Below are 20,151 nucleotides of genomic sequence, written 5' to 3'. Positions count from 1 at the left end.
TTTATTGTTATTGGATAGGGCAGTGAAGAAAGACAGGAAATAAGGGAGCGAGACTGAGGGAATGACACACTATAACCACTCAATCACCTGAGCACCCTGATGTTCGGTCATTTTTATCCACACATTATCTCAAACTCTATCAGGTTAGATGGGTTTGTAGATGAAGGACTCTGGGTAACTCAAGCAAGGACATTTACAGAATTCTTGGCTGTCTGCCGAGGGTCATTGTCTGCTGGCAGGCAACCCTTCTGCCCACCCTCAGGATCAGGTTTTTGTTTAGGTTATCTCTGTCCATTGTTCCAATATATTTTCCATCAACTGTTTCCCCGTGCCTGCCTCTGGAAAACACTTCCACAGAGCTTAGCTTCTTCCAGACATGACATGTAGAATTGAGGCCAATTGAGCATCTTTTTTTTCGTTACAGTCTGAGAATCCTTTAGATGTTTTCATCTGTCCTCCTCCAAAGAGAGGCTTCTGTCTGGCCCAGATCAGAGGAGTGATGCAGTGATGGCTGTTCTTCTAGTTTCTCCCAACTTCAGGATCTAGCGAGCACAGCCAGAGTAACTAGCGGGTCACCTGACCTCTCTTACTGAGGTCCTTCTCCCTGCTTGTTCACATTGGCAGGGAAGCCAACTCTTGTTAGAGAACTGGGCCTGTATGCAAAAAGCATCTCAAGGCTAAAAGCTCCTCACTTGGCGATCTAGAAGAGACTCTAAAATAACAAAAATGAGGCGACTATGAGTTACTATGAGTAACTCACAAAGCCAAATAGCAAGTGGACCATGATATATGATCACTTCATCAAGGCCAAAATATAACTTTCATGGTCATATTGTCTTAGGTGACCCTGTTACTTTTAACCTACTGCTAGCATCCAAGCAAACCTTCTGTCTGTATGTGAGAATTATCAAAAGTAGGGGTGTCATACAGCTCAATCTGGGTTGAGTAGGTGCCAAATATACAGAGGCTATAGTCCTTGCTGCAGCCGGCCCTGGTTCGAATCCCCCGGTGGACCTTTGCTGCATGTTATTCACCCTCTCTGTCTCCCCTTTTTCTGTCTGTCTCTCTGACTGTAATGTCAAATAAAGGCGTAAAAGACCAAAAAATACTTAAAATTTTTTTTTATCAAAAGTAACTGAGAAATTACCATATCACCATCAAATATTCTGACTATATTAAAGTTTTCAAGGGTTAATATCAATCACCTCTGGCCCCAGTCATAATAAACTCCCCATTCCTTTAATCACCTTTTCTTTAAGTAGTAATAAGTAAGTTTTAGTAAAAACTCAGTATTTTATTTTTTTCCTCAGTTTATTATACTCCACGATACCTTTGCATCGTGAAGTGTAATGAACGGCCTCTAGGGGCTGCTGTGGCACGACTTCAGATTTTTGGGCTTGTACGCTTTCACAATACTTTGTGTGCTCTGCCGTTTTTATCATAAATGAAAGTTTGTTTAATCTGCATTTAACGTCCATCTCAGCTCAGTAATATTTTAGCAGTGACAGTAAATCATCTAAAATCATAAACCCAGTTTTTATTTGGCATTCATCCGTTGGGTTCAGAAAAGGCTGGAACTACTGATGGAACACATAAACTGTTGATGTCTCACGGTATTAAAATATTCTTCCTACCTGCCAGCACTACATTTTCCCCTTCCACCTTCCCGTGAATGTTGCTAGGCAAAACAGTTGCTTATAACCCACTCCTCCATGACAACACTGTAAATTATACCAGACCACATGTGCTGCATATGCTCAATGCCAGATCTCATCCAGATGCCATTTCTCTCTCTCTTTCTCTTACTTTGTCTTTCTTTCTACTACGCTGCCTTTCTGTCCTTTCTTTCTTAAAACCAGGTTGACAATTAGTGTACTAGTCAGGACAGACTGTTTATTGGCACAGCAGTGATTGTACAAATGCTGGGCTGAGACGGTTTGTATTTCTTTTGCAAAGTTCAACATTCTCAGTTATTTTGAAAAGCTATTTTTCAACTCTAAAAAAGACATAATGCCAACTGAGTCTGTCTTGAGGTGTCTTCACACCTTTCACAGCATGATTAAAATGTTTGCTGAACCAGTAAGAACAAAGAATGTGATAAGTGTGTAACAGCAAGCCAATTAAACGCATAAACTCATGTGCCACTTCATATGAGGTATTTTGGGGAAGAGGACCTATTTTAACCATTTGGTTGGTAGAATTTCTTTCAATCTGAAACAAGCAGTATTCATATACAAAGTTTATTTCACAGAAGTTCCACATCACCATATCACCTTAACCTTATGTGTTTAATATTGTAACCATGGCAATGAAGATACTCTAAGTGCCAAAAACTACTCAATTAAACCTAACTGAGTAGTTTTTGTGCTTAAAACTAACCAAACTGTAACTATTCCACATCTGTAATCATATGTTTATTATTGCGTGCGATCGGACCGTACAAGTTTCAGTTTTACCACGCACTACTGTCATGCATGCGTGCTTGTCTGTGTGTGAACGACAATAACGGAGAAAGAGCGCTATGCGGAGATGAATGAATGGAACGATGTTGCGTTGATCAAGCCAAAAGCAGAAAAATCTATTCGTGGTGGACATAATTTATTCGTGGCGGGCCACCACAGCTCTCTTTTCGTCTGCTCAAAACAGCCCTACTCAGAACGTGCCTGTTCTAGTGCCTGTCCCTTTAAATGCAATTGAACCACTGCTCACCCTGCCCTGCCCCCTACCTGTACTAGTACGCACAGGTAGGGGTGGTATTATGCAAATTCGAAAACGAATAACATCATTGGTTGACAACTGAGGAAACAGCTCGTAAAACCACATGGATAGGGAGCCTGCTGATTTTTGTTGTCAGTTCTCACATTTTGGGGGCCGTAAGGAAAGACAAACACCCACATACGTTACAGAGCCTTCAAAAAGTGATATTTCCATAATACAGTATGTCGCCTTTAAATGATTTGCCGCAAGGTGAATGCTTCTCAATCTATCACCAATCCATTCTCAGTAATTTATCCATGTCCAGTTCATGGTACCATGGTAAGACCGGTACATGTTGCCTTTACCACATCTTCCAGTTGTTATTGAGGAATCCCACAGTGTTTGCAGGCTATACTCACTAGATATAGCCTCTAGGTCTTCCTTTACATCTGCCTTGAATCTTGCAAATGCAAATATCTGCAGAAGGAGTTCATCAAGTGACAATCTACCAGCTCTACTCTGAGCTTCTTCTGTAAACATGCGCCCTGTCTACTTCCTCAGTATCATGGTTTTAAATCACCTCTCCTGAGCAGTGAGTAGTATTTAACCTCAGTATCACTGGTCCACAATTAGACATTCACTTGTGAAAGAGGAAGGCATCTTACTTTGCAACTAACTAAACAGCACGCACTCGGCTGGGAACATAAGGACATAATACATGTAACTTTGACTTTATCTGTGAAAACCACTATGCCAATGAAGTCTCAAACAAAAAACATATTATGCTGAAAAACAGACAAAAATGTGATGACCAAAACCATCTCAAGTAAAAGTAGTCAGTGATTTACCATGTACTAGGGCAGATATCCCATATTGCATTGCACACTGTAATGGATAATATTTAACAAACCCTATAGACCTAAACTACCACTAATATGTGCCCGCACGCACACACAACTTCAGAGGACATGACATTGGCTTCTCAGATTGGGTTACATTCATTTCCTGGAGACTTCCTCTATCCCCAAATATAACAACTATTGGTCTAATTTACCCTAACCATAACCTAAACCCAATGTTACTATAACCTCAAAACATGTTATCAAAGTGAAATATGATTTATGTTATGTCTTTTGCTTTTTAACCCAAAAGGAAAACAGGTCCCCATAATGTGTAAACAGTTTCAGGTCCCCACAACATGAGTAACATCTGGGCACAACACACACACACACACACACACACACACACACACACACACACACACACACACACACACACACACACACACACACACACACACACACACACACACACACACACACACACACACACACACACACACACACACACAGACCTCCCTTGAACTCCCTGAACTGTCTTTTCTATCAAAAGGAAAAAAAACAGTTCTGAGGATAACAGAAAAGAGCTAACCATACACTCCTCCCCCAAACTGTTTTCAGCAAGTTCTGGGCAAGATGGGGCGAATTAAGATGGGGGGTGCAAAATGTCTGCTATTAAAAGAATGATACAGACTAGGAAGTAAAATATAAATATATTGCTTCTTGACAGAAGAGTGTTCACAAGAATTCATATCTGTGTTTTATAATGCTCTGATGAAGAGCTTGGCAGGTGCTGGTGACAGCACATGCTGCCCCAGAAATAGCCGATGCTAAGAGGTGGAATATTTATGTTAGCAAGGTGTGGGGTTGGCTGCTGCTGCTTTGTACATCTCTTTTACACTGATTTGAAGGGAGTTGCAGAATAAAGGTAATACACAAACCAGCTGACCTTTTAATTTCGCATGGGGGACTAAGGTGCACAGCCAACTCTTGCTGGTTTTATACTCTTCCTAAGTCTACGCATTGCCGTTGAGAGTGAGGTTTATGCTGCCTGGAAGGGAATGTAAATACTAATTAACCTCAAATGAGCTCTGACCTCAAAATTAACCTCACACGGGTATAGTGCGGGGTCTGCAAAATTTTAACAATTTTCAGCTTGAAAGGATGTGCATGTGGAAAGGAGATCAAACCCACAATAAATCTCAGCTATGGAAATCTTTAAAATTCAAATAAAACTTGACATCAGGCAAAGCAAGTCTGTGTTATGCATGACTGCCGCAGACTATAGAGGTAATTCAAGATTTACATAGTAGTAGTGATTTGGGTGAGGCTTCTGGTACAATTGCTGCTAAAGTATTTACTCAGAAACAGAACGATTAAATAGATTTATTTATGCCACGGCAGTTTAGTTGGGAAAGGCAAGGGGATTCGTCAAGTAGGGAGTTCTTTGAAGTGAGGAGAAAACTGCAGAAATCTTCTCAGCAGCTGTTCTCTCCCTCTGCGCAGGTTAGGTAGAACCTTAAGTCTTTGAAATGACTCCATCAGCTCACAGCAGAAAGCCAAAAGTATCTTTGGCACGCAGCACTTATTTTCATATTGTTGGCACTTCAGGAAAGCCCTAAAGGTTTAGTCAAAAACATTAAAAAGGCTTTTATCATGACGCGTTTAAGATTCTATGTAACTTAAATTCCACAAATGTGCATGCCACACCAGGAGGCCAGACTATTACAAAAACAGTTTGAGGAGTTGTCATTCACAGGTATTCCAAGTAACACAAGCTAAATGAGATTGATTATTTGCATCATATCATACTGGGATGCCAAAAGATATCATTTTTATTCTATGGCCTCAGAAAAATTAAAGAAGCTATGTGTGCCGCAGGTCTATGTATGCACTTGTTTATCCGCACACACAAATGATTAGGTCGGTCACCTGTGCTCCAAATCCAGTTTTAAAAGTCCCATATTTGACACTTCTCAGTGATCCATAAAAATATATATTTGTGTTTTTAAAAACCATCTCAATGTAGTTTTACCTCAGTAACCACAGGTCATTGATGCAGATATAGCAGATTTCAAATCTTGCAAGGTTGGATGGTGGGCGCAGGTGGGCGGGACTTAGGTCAGGGCTGTGAGTAGTGACTTTCAAAGTGACAGGAAGTCCTGATGGCTGGTTTTAAAGGGATAGTTCACCCAAAATTCAAATCTACTCACCCTCATGTCGACTAAGGGCTGGGAGAAGTTTCAGAGTCCTCCGTGCCCTCTCTGAGTTACAGGGGGGCTCCGTGCAGCACTGCATGTCCATATGACGGTTGCGAACGTAGCTCACTTTTCTTCGTCCAAAAAGACACACCAAAAAACATTCAAATACCTCCATAGTGCTTGTCTGTAATGTCCCTCTTGTATTGAAGCCCCAACATGAGAAATTGTCCCGAAAAAAATTAAATAATTATATGTTTTAAGCTTGTTTGTAGCGGAAGCTCCCAGCACTGCTCTTCCTGGTCCGTCCAAATCTCGCGCGATTTGCATTGACACCCAGTTCACGGCTCCGCAAATCGCGCGAGATTCCGGCAGAGCAACACTGGGAGCTTCCGCTACAAACAAGCTTAAAACATATACTTATTTAATTTTTTTCAGAACAATTTCTCATGTTGGGGCTTCAATACAAGAGGGACATTACAGACGAGCACTATGGAGGTATTTATGGTAAATGGTAAATGGTCTGTATTTTATATAGCGCTTTTCCATCTGAACGATACCCAAAGCGCTTTACAGTACATACATCACATTCACCCATTCACACACACATTCACACACTGATGGCGGAAGCTGCCATGCAAGGCGCGAACCACGACCCATCAGGAGCAAGGTGGGTAAGGTGTCTTGCCCAAGGACACTACGGCAGCAACCGGGACAGAGCGGGATTCGAACCGCCAACCCTCTGATCATTGGACGACCCGCTCTACCAGCTGAGCCACTGCCGCCCCGGCAGATGTTTTTTGGTGTGTCTTTTTGGACGAAGAAAAGTGAGGCCCATTCACAACCATTATATGGACATGCAGTGCTGCGCCGAGCCCCCCTGTAACTCAGAGAAGGCACGGAGGACTCTGAAACTTCTCCCAGCCCTTAGTCGACATGAGGGCGAGTAGATAATGAGTGAAATTTGAATTTTGGGTGAACTATCCCTTTAAGGGTCAGTTTCTGAATACAGGCTGTGAACATTCCTCTGTGGACTGAGGTTGCGATCGTTTCACAGTATCTCAGGTATCAGGTTTATCAGGCAAGGCCACCATCTTTGTGTAATACTAGTTCAAAATCCTGTTCGCACCCCTCTGTTCATTGACAACACAGTCATGCTAATAGTTTTCAAAAATTTACTTAAAAATTGAGTTAATGATTGCCTAACTTAGCATTTATCTTTTACACATAATGCCCAATGTTGACCACTCACCCAAATCATGATAATTCTTAAGCAAATGGCCACTTGGTGTCAAGCTAGCACAGCAAGACGATGTAATGCAAGACAGCTACGGCAAAGTTATATAGTTAGTATAAACAAACTTGGTTCCTCCAATAGTTTACCTGTGCCTCACCTTAAATCACTCATAAGCTTGTGGAGACAGACTCAGTGCAACATTAGCATCTTGTTGTCATAATGGATGAATGAATGTGTTTACTGGTAAATCTGTTTAACTCTTACCCATAAACTCGACACACTAAGAAAAGGACACTGTACTGGCATAACACATAATAACACATACAAAGAAATCCAGCATCTTATAATGAAACATTTACATTATACATACATGCATAATGTGGCTATCCAGAACAGGGGCTGGCATAACTGTTCTGGATAGCCACATTATGTATGTAGAGACTAGAAATAATTCTATGGGGTTCTTGTCCTTTTTTTTGTTACAACCATTCAGGGTGGCTGTGTTGTGGTGGCATCTTCTTGCAAAAGTTTTGCTGCTACCCATCATGAAATTAGAGTACATGTGAACCCTTTGCTAAATATAACTCAAGCTTGTTCATGCATTGAACAGTGATCATGTATCTGATTCTGGTATGAACCTGGTAAAAATGTTTATTTTAAAGTTTCATGAACATTTGTCCCGAACAATGATATTGCATAACGATATATACCACTAGAAATCTGTTTTCTGGAAGGATGCTGAGTCACATTTTCCTCTGGGCTTCCCAGGGGTTTTATGCTGTGTGAGGTAAACTTATCATTACTTCTCAGTTTGTAACACTGTCTGTTGTTTGTAACTTGTGTGCAGCCTTTTGGAGGGGATGGCTGGTGTGACACCACCAACAACCGGGCCTACTGCCAGTATGACGGAGGAGACTGCTGCCCGTCCACACTCTCCACCAGAAAGGTACACACACTTTTCCAGTGCTTCTCCTCCATCTGCTATATTTACACATGAAGAAAAAGATTTGACTTTTATGACTTTACTTCATAAACATAAAACGTCAACACAGTTTTATGTTCCTATTTTATTAATGAGAAGGTTATTCTTAAACACATACAATACGACTTCCTTTGAAAGGTGGCAAAGTGTTGTTTGGCTCGCATCGGGCTCGCATCTCGCAATCAAAATGGAGCTTTGGACCTGAAGCCAGATTCTTCCTGTTTACAGTAGTAGAAAATCTGTCTCTTTTGGCAAAAGTGCTGTGCCACTACGCAGAAGACTTCTACTAAACAAACAAATACAGATCCCAGCTCCTTCCCCCTGCGCTCCTGTTAACGACTGCACCTATTTAGTCTCCCCCCTCTGTACTAAAAACAACAGAGGAGACTTGTAGCCTCTAGCTTTTCCTCTCAGATGGCAGAAAAGCAGGTTTTCACTACCCCATGCTGCTATACGCTTTCTCGCCTCTCATATTAAGCCACCGCTCTGCTGCAGAAGGAACACGCCGCAGCTCGGGACATCACACACTTGGATGTGGTTGTAACATACCTGATGAGATTTTCTCCTATTACACTGTAACATATTTAGCAGATGAGAGTGAAGATCCCGTTTTATTTTTTGGGGATGGTACCAAGCATCTTTAGTGGAGATGAGAGGCTTTTTTTGTGTGTTGCAGCTCCACACTGTGATGCAGACCTATAATCTAATCTAATCACTTTAAAATTAGAAACATCCCTTGCAGGCCTAATCAGTTAGAGGAATATGTTGGATATCTCTGTGTTTATCCATCCTAACATACTCTCCCTGGTGATAGCTTGTTCGTGCGTACTACAAGATGCAAATGTATCGCATTACACTAATTGCTCTAAATGATTGCTGTATATATTGGGTGGCTAAGAGGAATGGTATGAATAATAATGAGCAAGCCCAGGTTGGGCCAGTGGTGGAAACCAGGCCACTCATTCCCTCAACTGCTTTTACATAAACACATCTCTTTTTCCTGTTTTTCTACACTTTCATGAGAACGTCTCTCCCATGTGGACGTTTGGGAATTAGCCCTCCCTCCGCTATACCCTATTTGGCTACTGTACAGCCACATATTCATGACACTCACTCAGGGGGCCCTTCCTATTAATTCCTATGGCCCACAGCTAGCTGAGCCTTGTCTGTCTCCTTCATGTCCGCAGCACGCCATGAGTCACTGGCAGCTCCTTCCTAAATGGAGAAGGAGTTCAGCGAGTCTGTAGCTGCCGTCATAATAAATGAGCTGCCAGACTGCCACTAACTGCTCTTTTACTGGGGAAGGGGGAGGTGGAGGGTACACGGGGGGGGGAGCAGCGAGGTGTCTGACGGTCTGCGGTCTGCTCGGCCACTGTAAAACAGCAGCTCGGCGAGCGGAGGTCGTTCTAAGGAAGTGAACTAAACCGCCGTGAGAGTCAGCATCCTGACTGCCACCGCGGCTCCAGCAGAGTGATGGGGGCAGAGGTGGGGGGGGATCGAGGTGCGGTGGACGGCGGGTTTGTTTACAGAACTCTCTGTTTCGATGTGGCTCGACTTATGCAGGTGGAGGAAATTACAGGTTTTTAACACAGCGTAACCCACTTTACATATTTTCTCTGATGCCACTCATGAAAAACCTTAAGAGTTCAGATATTCGAGGCCAATTTGCCACAGTTGCAAGATTTATTGATCAGAAACACACGCAGACATGAGTTCATCTTTTTATGTTGTTCTGCAAGAAACATGGATACGTCAGTGACTGTTCCAGTATCTGGCAACATAAGTCACCTGCACCTGAATATTCATATGTTTTCATGTCTGGATTGGTCTAAAAGGGCCAGCTGCCTCCTTTTTTAATGGAGCTCAGGCAGTTTTGGTTTTATTTACAAGGATAGCTGCAGTGATGACAAGAGAGGAGCGATACACGAGAGATGATTCAGGTGGGATTCAGTCACAGGCTCCAGAAGAAAAGATGGGAGCTGCCACACCATCTATGGAAACACAGTCTTCCTTTGATTTGTTAACTGCAGCCTGTGTTCTCGTCCGACAAAAGGGTCAAAATACTAAAAGTAGCAGAGTGCAAACAGAAGGAAGATGAAGATGGCATGCTTTTTTTTTATCTTAAACTGTAGGCTTGGTTTTGATTCCTTGCAAGGTTGAATTCATTACTCCGAAACCTTTTCTTTCACATGAATTCGGTTCATGAATATGTTGCAGTAAACAGCAGGGAAGCAACTAATCCAAACACTCAGAAACAGCCAAAAGACTTGGCTTTTGTTTCTGTGGATGAAGCAAAAACAAGCCCTTTCGCTCCTTCCAGAGGTTGTTAGGAGGCATCGGAGGTGGAGTGCTGCTTTCCTGCTGTTGTGTGACTGCATGGCTGAATCAAGATCAGACTGTTAAAGGGAACATTTAGTGGCTGCACCAGTTCATCTTAAATGGGACTGCTGGCATTTGAAGTGACGCCGGGTCCTCTGCATCTCGTTGAGAGCCCTCAGTCAAACTATTACCCTGCCATCAACCCTCTCTCTCTCCAAAAGCGAGAGCAATCAGCAGTGAAGGCCGACAAGCTGCTACCTCCCACTCTCCTTCTCGCCTCGCTCGCTGTCATCCTTATTTTCTTTCTCTGCCTCCCACTCTCATTTCTCCCTCTCCCTTTCTTTCTTTCAATCTTCCTCTCACTCCTTCTCTCCAGGAGCAAATGTTTACATTTCTTGCAACAGACTGCTTCGCGGGGCACCAGAGTTTATTTTGCAACCTGTGGTGATGGCTCGCTTCCTAGACAAGAGCTGGCAGCCGCTTGTTGTTGATTCTTAACATGTGTTCATCCGTTCACCTCCACGGCGCTGCGTTCCTCCCTCCTTCTCCGAAGACCCTCAAGGTTTCTCGCCATTCAAAGGCCACGTTGAACCATTTGACATCATGCACTTTATCGGCCTCCGGGGGGCTGTAGGAGTTCTCTTTGAAACTGTGAGGAAATACAACAAGTCTACTAAGACCACTCTCGGGTTACTAAGTGGTACTTACCTTTCAGCACAGAACTGTTCACTAGCTGCTCAGCCAGTTCAAGCAAATTTATTTTTTATTGTCTGTTTTTGCCATTCAAAGTTGTACTCTTTGCTACAGTTGAAATGTAACAACCCTACAGGGAAGCCTCCTCAACTAGTGCATTTTTTAGTGACTCTAATTTTACTGAGAGTCCTGATGTAATATTTCCTTTTCCCCCTAATGCATTTCATACCTCTTTTGTATGCTTTGTTCCACTTACTTACGCAGAACTTACACTTAGACCAGGATTTTAGATTCGATCTGAGACCGACTGTAACGGAACGAAACATGTCTTTTCTGCGTTTAGTCACCAACAGGCCTAAAAAGTCCCATTGTGTTTGAATCCTGCCACAGAGCTATAGTTTTTCGAAGCTAACCTCTGCATGTTGTGCTTGTTTACCGACAGGTCATTCAGTTTGGGGCGGACTGCAATCAGGATGAGTGCACTTGCCGTGATCCGGACGCCGAGGAGAACAAGAGCAAAGCAAAGCACTTGGAGGGAGGAGGGGGAGCTGGAGCTGGAGGAGGAATGCAATAAGATGAAGGGATGAAAGACGCTGGACCACAAACTACACACCACAACAAACAAACATTCTCTTTTCAAAACATTTTGTAATGCGAAGAATGCAACTGTAGGCAGACTTCTTAACATAAAAATGCCATTTTCATTTTATCATAAGCGATCTTACTCATCACATGAGTCACCATGGTTTAAAATCAGATTCCTGTGCTGAGTGCAGCCACACACCATCCACACATGTTCCAGTGTTTTCCCCTCCTGGTAAAGTTACATGGTTATCCTCACTGTTGCATTAGAGGAAATTATATTTTGAAACTCGGGAGCGTGGCTGTTTTTTCTGTTTCTATTTTTCTATGTGTGTAAAGCACTTTGTGTTGCATTCCCATGTATGAAAGGTGCTCTATAAATAAAGATTGATTGATTGATTGATTGAGGTCAAGTTCAAATAGGGTTAAAAGGCAGTTTATCCACTCCTGTACAAATCAAGTCATCATAATTGGATCGAATCACTGTAAATGGATTCAAGTACTTCTCTGGACCTGATTAGCCTCGGGATCAAGAAACCAAAAGAACTGGCTGTGCCTGTGAAGTGAAGGCACAGACCTTATAGTAAGGGCTAATGCTACCAAATGTGTTACTGTAGCATCCAGCTAGATATATTAGCATCTCATAAAATTTTCAGTACTACATTTAAATCACGCTGAAGCCAAAACACATCTCTCACTCATGTTGAGTCTCCTCAAAACCAAATGAGGACCAGTCAAATCAAATCAAAGCCAAATGGGCAGAGGAGAATACGCGTCTAATTTCTATTCCACTACACAGAAATAATACCTCAAAACCAAATCCCTTCTGTCCCCATGGAAAACCAAAAAAATATTTAAAAAAAATCTAAAAAACTAATACTGAAACAACTTATATTCTTCATCATCGTGCACCAGATCCTTCTGCATAACAGCTCTGACAGCTGCAAGAGGACGCATATCTGTAAAGACTAACATATATAGACTAATATATTTGGATCACCTAGCGTATCTACTAGATTACTTATTGGTCAACACTCTACACAAGTCAACACTCTATTTATATCACAAATCCTCTAATACAAACATGTATTTGTACCACACAGCATGTGCACAGCGCTTACCATGAGCAACATGTTTGTTTATTTTTGTCATTTACTTTTGTCTTTCGATGATGATTGTATTTACACATTTTAGAAAAAATCTCATCCATTGAGTTATGTCATACATATGTGTCGAAACCAACACAAACAGCAGGGTACAATACGAACTGTAGAATGTCAAACTGGAAATCCTTAAACATCATGAATTTCCACAGTAAGAAGAGGTGCTGGGCTGCTTCACTAGTCAGTGAACCAGGATGGAAGGAGGCCAAAGATATAACACGTTGTCAAGTTCAGCACGGACATGACATGAGTTTGTATGTCAGGACCATGTAGCCATTAAAATGAAAAGACCAAGTATTCCATCCAAATATTGTATCTATAAAAGTGTATTCATGTTCTTTGTGATATTTACAGTACTTTATACTCTATATGAAATAAATAGTACCTTTACATTGACCCCTATCATTTGTTTCCTGGCAGTTTATTTGACTCGCACTCACTGGCTCAGGATGTCGCCTGGGTGGATATCTGTGCGTGTGTGCTTGTGTTTGGATAACCCCACAGAGAGAGGCTGGCTTTTAATTTGAAATGACAGAATAACTGAATCACCCTCAAGGATAATTTGTGTGAGCTTTGTGTTGAGTTCTGCCATCAATAAATTACTGAATACTAAACCTCAGAAGGAGGCTTCCACACAAAAGAAACCATTTGACATGGGAATTAAGTTCGTCTATGAGCTGTCAGAAGCCGGTGGATGTCACAAGTCTTAATTGTTACATGAGATTTATTCTGATTTCTTTGGTCCTTTTTTTCCTATTCAAAGCACTGATTCATCTGGTTTCTGTGTTGTGTTGTTAAATATAGAGACATAGTGGACTTGTACAGCACTCCTCTGGCCAGTCCACTGCAAAAACTTTATACTACAGCCACATTCACACAGACAGACACACACAAACAGACTGTTTTCTTACTACGCATACAGCAATTCTACCACATACACACTGGTATACTGATAAGGCATTAGAAATAGTTTGGCGCTCAGTGTTTTGCCTAGGGACACTTGGACACACAGGCTGGAGGAGCCAGAGATTGAACCACCAGTCCTCTTTTAAACAACCCCTCTAAAACTGTTTTCACAAGTGTTGCTGCAATGGCATACTAAGGTCATACTGTAGTGTGTTGCATTTACTGCACATTGGGTCAGGAACTTGGTGTGTAGTCCACATCATCAAAAAAGACAAAGACTAAATGGTGTTACTGTACCGTCACCACAACAACCTGTAACCTAAGTTTGTATTTCTACAGTGATACTGGGAGTGTCCACAGTTTGTCTGCACATGAACTGAAAAGAACATAGCTCTTCCTTAGCAACACAAACTGTATGAAAAATGAAAAATATTCTGATATGAAACGTTCACACAGCCATGTTTCATAATATATTCTTTATTGTTCTTTGAAGTAGCAAAGACCAAAGTGAAAAAGTTAAGTTTATGATGCCACATACATTATAGACAGAATAATATCATGCAGATAGTAGATCTCGATCTTATTTCCTTATACATGTCATGTTCAACTCCACTCACTATTTGTATGTTGTTGAACCATTAATATCAGTCTCTTAATCATCCAATCTCTCAGTTTATGACAAACGTTGACACCAGTTTAAACCAAGCCAGTGAAACAAACTGCCCTTCACTGTGGAACTGGAGTCAGGATTGATCTGATTACAAAGACTAAGCTACACAGCAGATATTACAGTACAATACTGCATCTACCAAAGCACACAGAAATGCTGTAAAATATCACCTGTTGTACATTTATATACAGAATTAAAACACAGTACTGTGCTAGAATGTGATGCATTTTACGAAATACTTTGCTGCTTATACAAAAATCTACAAGCGTTTGTTTTTTAGTATTCACATATGAGATTTGTAAAAAAAAAACTCAACCACTGCTATGTATTTGCATGTCTTTGACATCAATCTCCAATATGGCCACCGCACAGTAATAAAACATAGAATAATACCATAACAACTGAAGTCAAAGAAAAGTAAAAATATCACAATTAACACACGCTATTAGTGGTAATGATTAAAAACATTTTTCCAAAGACTAATCTTATTGGGGGAAAGTTTAAACATAGAGAAGCAGCTGAAAACATTAAGACACTGTTAATTTGCAGGTTCAATACATTTTTATCACAGAGTTGATTGGTTCAGTTGGGTCTGATGTGAAAACTGTTAAAATGATAAATAAAATACTGTCAAATCATCTTGGCAGGTTTCATTTAACATGTAGAGATAATGAACGGATGTTTAGCAAAACTCCTTCCTAACAGCTTCCTTTACAAATGCAAACTATCAATACTACATTCAGCAGGTTACATAGCTAATAATGTTATGATAATGTTATGTACAAGGTTCATTTTTGAAAGTCTGCACTACTAAAATAACTTCCAGAAGACCATTCTCTGTTATCTACATGGTTTTATATCTATTTGACCTTTCTAGCTAAATCTCTGTAGCTCAAACCAGTGGTGTGCACTTTTCTTTTCGCCCCTGCCCTTCAAAAATCTGTGCATGCCACTGGCTCAAATGGCTCCACTCGGTGCCTCACCTCCATCATGGATAACTATGTGAAATAAAATACTGGCTTTGTTTCCATTGTCGCTACATGACGGTTTCCTTATATATCTGTCACTGCAGTAGTGGTTCAACGTGTCTCAATGACAAATAAAGTCCTATCTGTGTCTCACTTCACATACTTCCATACTCACACTGGCTGTTTTGAAAGTAAAAGTGTGTTCAGTTTCTGGGTGGAACATGCGCTATGACTTGAATGTGAATACAGTATTTCTGTTTCAGTCTTACAAAATATTGCTTTAATATTTAGATTTTGCAAAAAAAAAAATTCTCAAAATTTCCATTTCCGTTTCTCATTATTAAGCAGGTGAATGGAAACACACACTGCACAAGAACCGTTTGATTTGGTACAACAATACACAGTCTAAATCATACAGACTATGCCTGCAAGTGCACTGTATACTGTGTACACACACACACAGCGCATATAGACGTGAAAGTAGGAAGTGAAGTATGTGATTTGAGACACGCCACGAGTTCATGAGGCTGAAGGTAAAATAGCTTAAACTACTGGTGATCACTCATACAGTAGTTAAACAGAACACACAGAAAAATAAGCTGCTGAGTGAGCTGCTGTTATTCATAACAAATGCAAATGAGCACCAGAAGCTATGAACCACCAAAATATCCAAAGGAACAGTGTGTGTTTTGTTTTGCATTGGGGTTGTGCCAGGTATTGATCTGTACATTAACTGATCAGTTAATTGAGAACTCCTAACTGGGAGTGCGCTGAGCAGAATTTCCATCCATTGTCTAACTGCTTATCCGTGCATTGTCGTAAGGGGGGGCTGGAGCCAATCCCATCTGAAAAAGGGCGAGGGCGATCACAGGGCTGACATGTACAGTGGACTAATAAGCTCACATTCACATGGATGTGCAATTAGGACTGTGGGAGGAAGCCGGAGAACCTGGAGAGAACCACCACACCACTGTGACCCCCCCAAACAGAATTTTCTGCAGGACACATACTGTACCAGTCATTCAGGACTACCTCACACAACCCAATGACAAAAAAACAAACCTGGTATGTACCAAAGAAACTAAAGCTATGATGGGTTGTTAGTGTAACATCTTTACAGCATCCAGTCTCTCCTGGGTCAGTTTATCATGTAAACTTTCACAGAAACAAAGAGTCAGGTCTATGAATCAAACTACAGTGTTTAGGCTGTACAGTATGATGGTTATGGAATGTCGACAAAGTCACTATGACTACAGTTTTCTGACCACTTGTTTGACATCAAGAGTTGCCTTTCATAAGTTTTCTTTATTTCTGAAGATATGACTGAGTTTGTGCCTGCTTCAACAGACACAAAGGAGCAGATCCCAGATCTGACCTCTTAATATCTGACTGAGCATTAAGAAGCCAAATAAAATGACTCTGAGTCTGAGGTCTAAAGTACACAATTAAAAGCGAAGGGCTGGAAAAGAAAAGCATGCTCTTCCAGATCAAAGATTTAAGATGGGGATGTTTGGGTCTTCTAAGATATGTGCATTTTAATGGTATGATTGAACATTAAAAATAACTTTTTCTTTTTTTTCCCCATTAAACTAAATTAAATTCTAAATCTAAATCCAGAAAAACATGGTGGTGGTGATGATGATGATGTAAAAAGCTGATGTGTGGGTCATAACATGTTTGTTGCCATGTTTGCTCTGAGGTGTTCTTTGTCCTTTGCAATATTTCAGACTAAATGCCAATGAAAAAGATTCACATCATATCCTTGTCTCTGCAGGCTTTAATTAAACAGCACGTTAGCCTGGGTTGCTAAGTAATTAAGTCCATCAAGCAGCTGCTTCACAGTTATAACTTCATTTCTTTTCTCAGACTCCCTGTGTTGCTTCAGTCCAAACTATTTTGATGCATAACAAAATATGAATTGTTATTAATATTTTTGCATTCTTATACAGCAATAAAGGATCAATTGGAAATACTGAAGCATTAAGCAAGGAAGGCTTTTATTGTGAAGCATCTGCAGGATGTGTGAAGTTTGAGTTCACTTTTCACTTTCACTCAGAGGAACTGAGTGAATGAATAGAATAATCAGACCTTTGAATACATTCACTAATAAATGTGAGCGTAATAGAGTAAATTTGAAATCATGTGTATGACACCTTAAATAGATACTGTATATCTTTGCATATATCTAATGGAATGAAAAACCTGCACTTTATTTGTTGGGTTTGACAAATCTCCCATATTCCTGTCCACATCCAGTCTGAAACCATAACATCCCTTACAGCTCCTTGGGCTCACCGTAGTCATTATACATGACGGTGAGCGTCTGCTCATCGCAGGCCTTGTGTACGTCCTGGCCCATGTCCGACCAGTTGAGCCCAAAAGCCTTGGTGTCGGTGTAACGGCAGGACAGGAACTTGAGGGACATCCTGCGAAGGCCGATCTTTGGCTCCTGGAGGAGGCCCTTACACCACGGAGAGAGTTCTTCCAGCTGGGACAGGATGAGGCTGGCCTTCCTGTTGGAGCAAACAATGCACAGGATCAGTGTGTTTGCCTTTAAAGGAGACATATTATGCCCGCTTTTCCACAAATTAAAATAGTTATCAGATGTCTTAAAGACATGTCTGTGACATGCTTTGGTCAAAATACCCCAAGGATCAAACATCACAGCTCTTTTCATACTTTCAAAACAGCCCTGTTCAGAACGGCTGGTTTCAGTGCCTGTCCCTTTAAATGCAAATGAACCACTGCTTGCCCCGTCCCACCCCTTCTACCGGTCCCAGGTAGGGGTGGTATTATGCAAATTTGAAAACTAGTTACATCATTGCTGAGGGAACAGCTCGTAAAACAACATGGAGTTCAACCAGGAGCCTGCACATTACAGATTTTTTTGTCAATTCTCACATTTTGGCGGCCGGAAGGCAAAACAAACACCCAAATATATGTTAAAGAGCCGTCAGAAAGTGATATTTCCATAATATGTTCCCTTTAAGACCTTTATGACATCCACAAACACAGTACAAGCTTATGTGAATTCAGAACCCGATACAACACAGATCCAGGATACATTTGCAATAGTTTCTTGTAATGTCCTTATTCATTGTGGGCGAGTTAGGTCAATGGTAAGGTCAGTAATATCAATAATAACAGGGTCTTTAAAATGACATAAAGGCAGACTTCAGGGAGGAATCAGGAAACAAGGCTGATGTAGGTTTGAGCTGAAAAAGAGCTGCAATTTCCCTCAAGGAATTTCCTCCAAACAGTGTGTGTGTGTGTTTTTCCCTACAGCAGGAATGTGTGAGACGGCGCCGCCATGATATTTGTTTCTTTGGCATCAAAGTACGTCCAACTTCTTAAAAAGGTTTCCTAAATTCACATAATCACATGTCCCAGTGCGCAATTGTGAATAGGTGAATCATGAGGGCAGACATCACCCGATTATTACAGACATTTAAAAAGCAATAATTCAAGTTGCTGACGAGATGCGGTGAATTTATTGCGCCTGAAAGTCGTGCACAGCAGGTGATGGAGAGGATCAGAGTGGAAGTGAGAGACAGGATGAGGAGTCGAGGCGACGGGATCCAGTTGATAAGTCATTAGGAGTGTTTACGTGACTCTAACTTCACTTCTCATTCATTTTTCCCACCGAAGACATTCAGAACTAAAAACCCTCCCGAGAGCTGGAATAATTCAAGTTTGTGTATTTTGGTTACGCAAAAGCTAAAGACACTGAAGGACAGAAAAAAACACGTTACAGTTTCATCAAAAACATTCACTGGAACATGTTTTCTTTCCTCACTGTAAATTAATCAGAATTTTGAAAGAAAATGATTAAAAAGTAATTTATAGAAGTGGTAACGTTCTAAGACATTCTAGGTACCACTTTATTTGACGCCTATCTCTATAACGCATTATAACCATACTTATGAGTTATAATGCAGTTATAGCACTGTATAACTATAGTTACAAACACTCATAAATGATCATAATGCTTTATAACAATAATCATAACACACTATAAAAAATGTTATCATGACTTACAGTATACAGTAAGGTTAGGTATTATAATACATTATAATTGTTAGTAACCCGCTGACAATGAGCACATTGATAATGCATTATAAATATAGTTATGTGTTATATTTAACTTATAAACGTGTATAACTCATTATAAACACTCATAAATTATCATAAGTTTTTATAACAATAAGCATAACACATAATAGAGCATTATAACTTCATTATAATACTTGACCTTACATGTATATGCCATTATAAAATGCTCTATAATGTGTTGTGCTTATTGTTATAAAGCCTTATGATAATTTATGAGTGTTTATAATGATAGTTATACACATTTATAAGCCAATTATAACACATTATAACTATATTTATAATGCATTATTGATGTGGGCATCGTCAGCGAGTTACTAACAGACAACAGTTATAATGTATTATAATACCTAACCTTATAAGTCATGATAAAATGTTTTATAGTGTGTTATGATTGTTATAAAGCATTATGATCATTTATGAGTGTTTATAACGATAGTTATACAGTGCTATAACTGCATTATAACTCATAAGTATGGTTATAATGCGTTATAGAGATAGGCGTCAAATAAAGTGGTACCAAATTCTAAAACAGTGAATTTGTCAATGTGATGGAAGGAAGAAATGGTTGGTTTCTGATGTTGAAAGAAAAATATTTTGTTCTAAATATCATTATTATGTTATCATCCTTTTGGAATTCACTAGATCTCTTAAAATAAGTTACTTGTAAAAAAGTATTTTCCTGAGCTTTTCGTGTGTGTGTGTGTGTGTGTGTGTGTGTGTGTGTACACGCAACGGTGCACATGATCAGGATGCCACCACCTCTGTCTCACTGTGAGCCAGGAAA

At 40.5% G+C, this 20,151-nt stretch overlaps 2 protein-coding genes across 2 annotated transcripts in view; one reads left to right on the top strand and one right to left on the bottom strand.

Annotated features, from left to right (window-relative positions):
- pappa2 (pappalysin 2) overlaps positions 1–11,843 on the top strand; it is a 77,522-nt gene extending 65,679 nt beyond the window's left edge. The window contains exons 26-27 of the mRNA XM_083991515.1: positions 7,819–7,917; positions 11,408–11,843. Coding sequence (XP_083847641.1) covers positions 7,819–7,917; positions 11,408–11,539 — 231 coding nt within the window. The 3' untranslated portion in view covers positions 11,540–11,843. The remainder of the gene's footprint in view (positions 1–7,818; positions 7,918–11,407) is intronic.
- A 5,686-nt stretch (positions 11,844–17,529) lies between these two features.
- astn1 (astrotactin 1) overlaps positions 17,530–20,151 on the bottom strand; it is a gene marked incomplete at both ends in the record, with an annotated part of 556,709 nt that continues 554,087 nt past the window's right edge. The window contains one exon of the mRNA XM_083991516.1: positions 17,530–17,767. Within this exon, the coding sequence (XP_083847642.1) occupies positions 17,530–17,767 (238 nt within the window). The remainder of the gene's footprint in view (positions 17,768–20,151) is intronic.

This window comes from Trachurus trachurus, assembly GCF_905171665.1.
Source record: "Trachurus trachurus genome assembly, chromosome: 17".
Lineage (NCBI taxonomy): Eukaryota > Metazoa > Chordata > Actinopteri > Carangiformes > Carangidae > Trachurus > Trachurus trachurus.
Note: the sequence above shows the minus strand (reverse complement) of the source record. Positions and strands in the feature narration are given on the sequence as shown.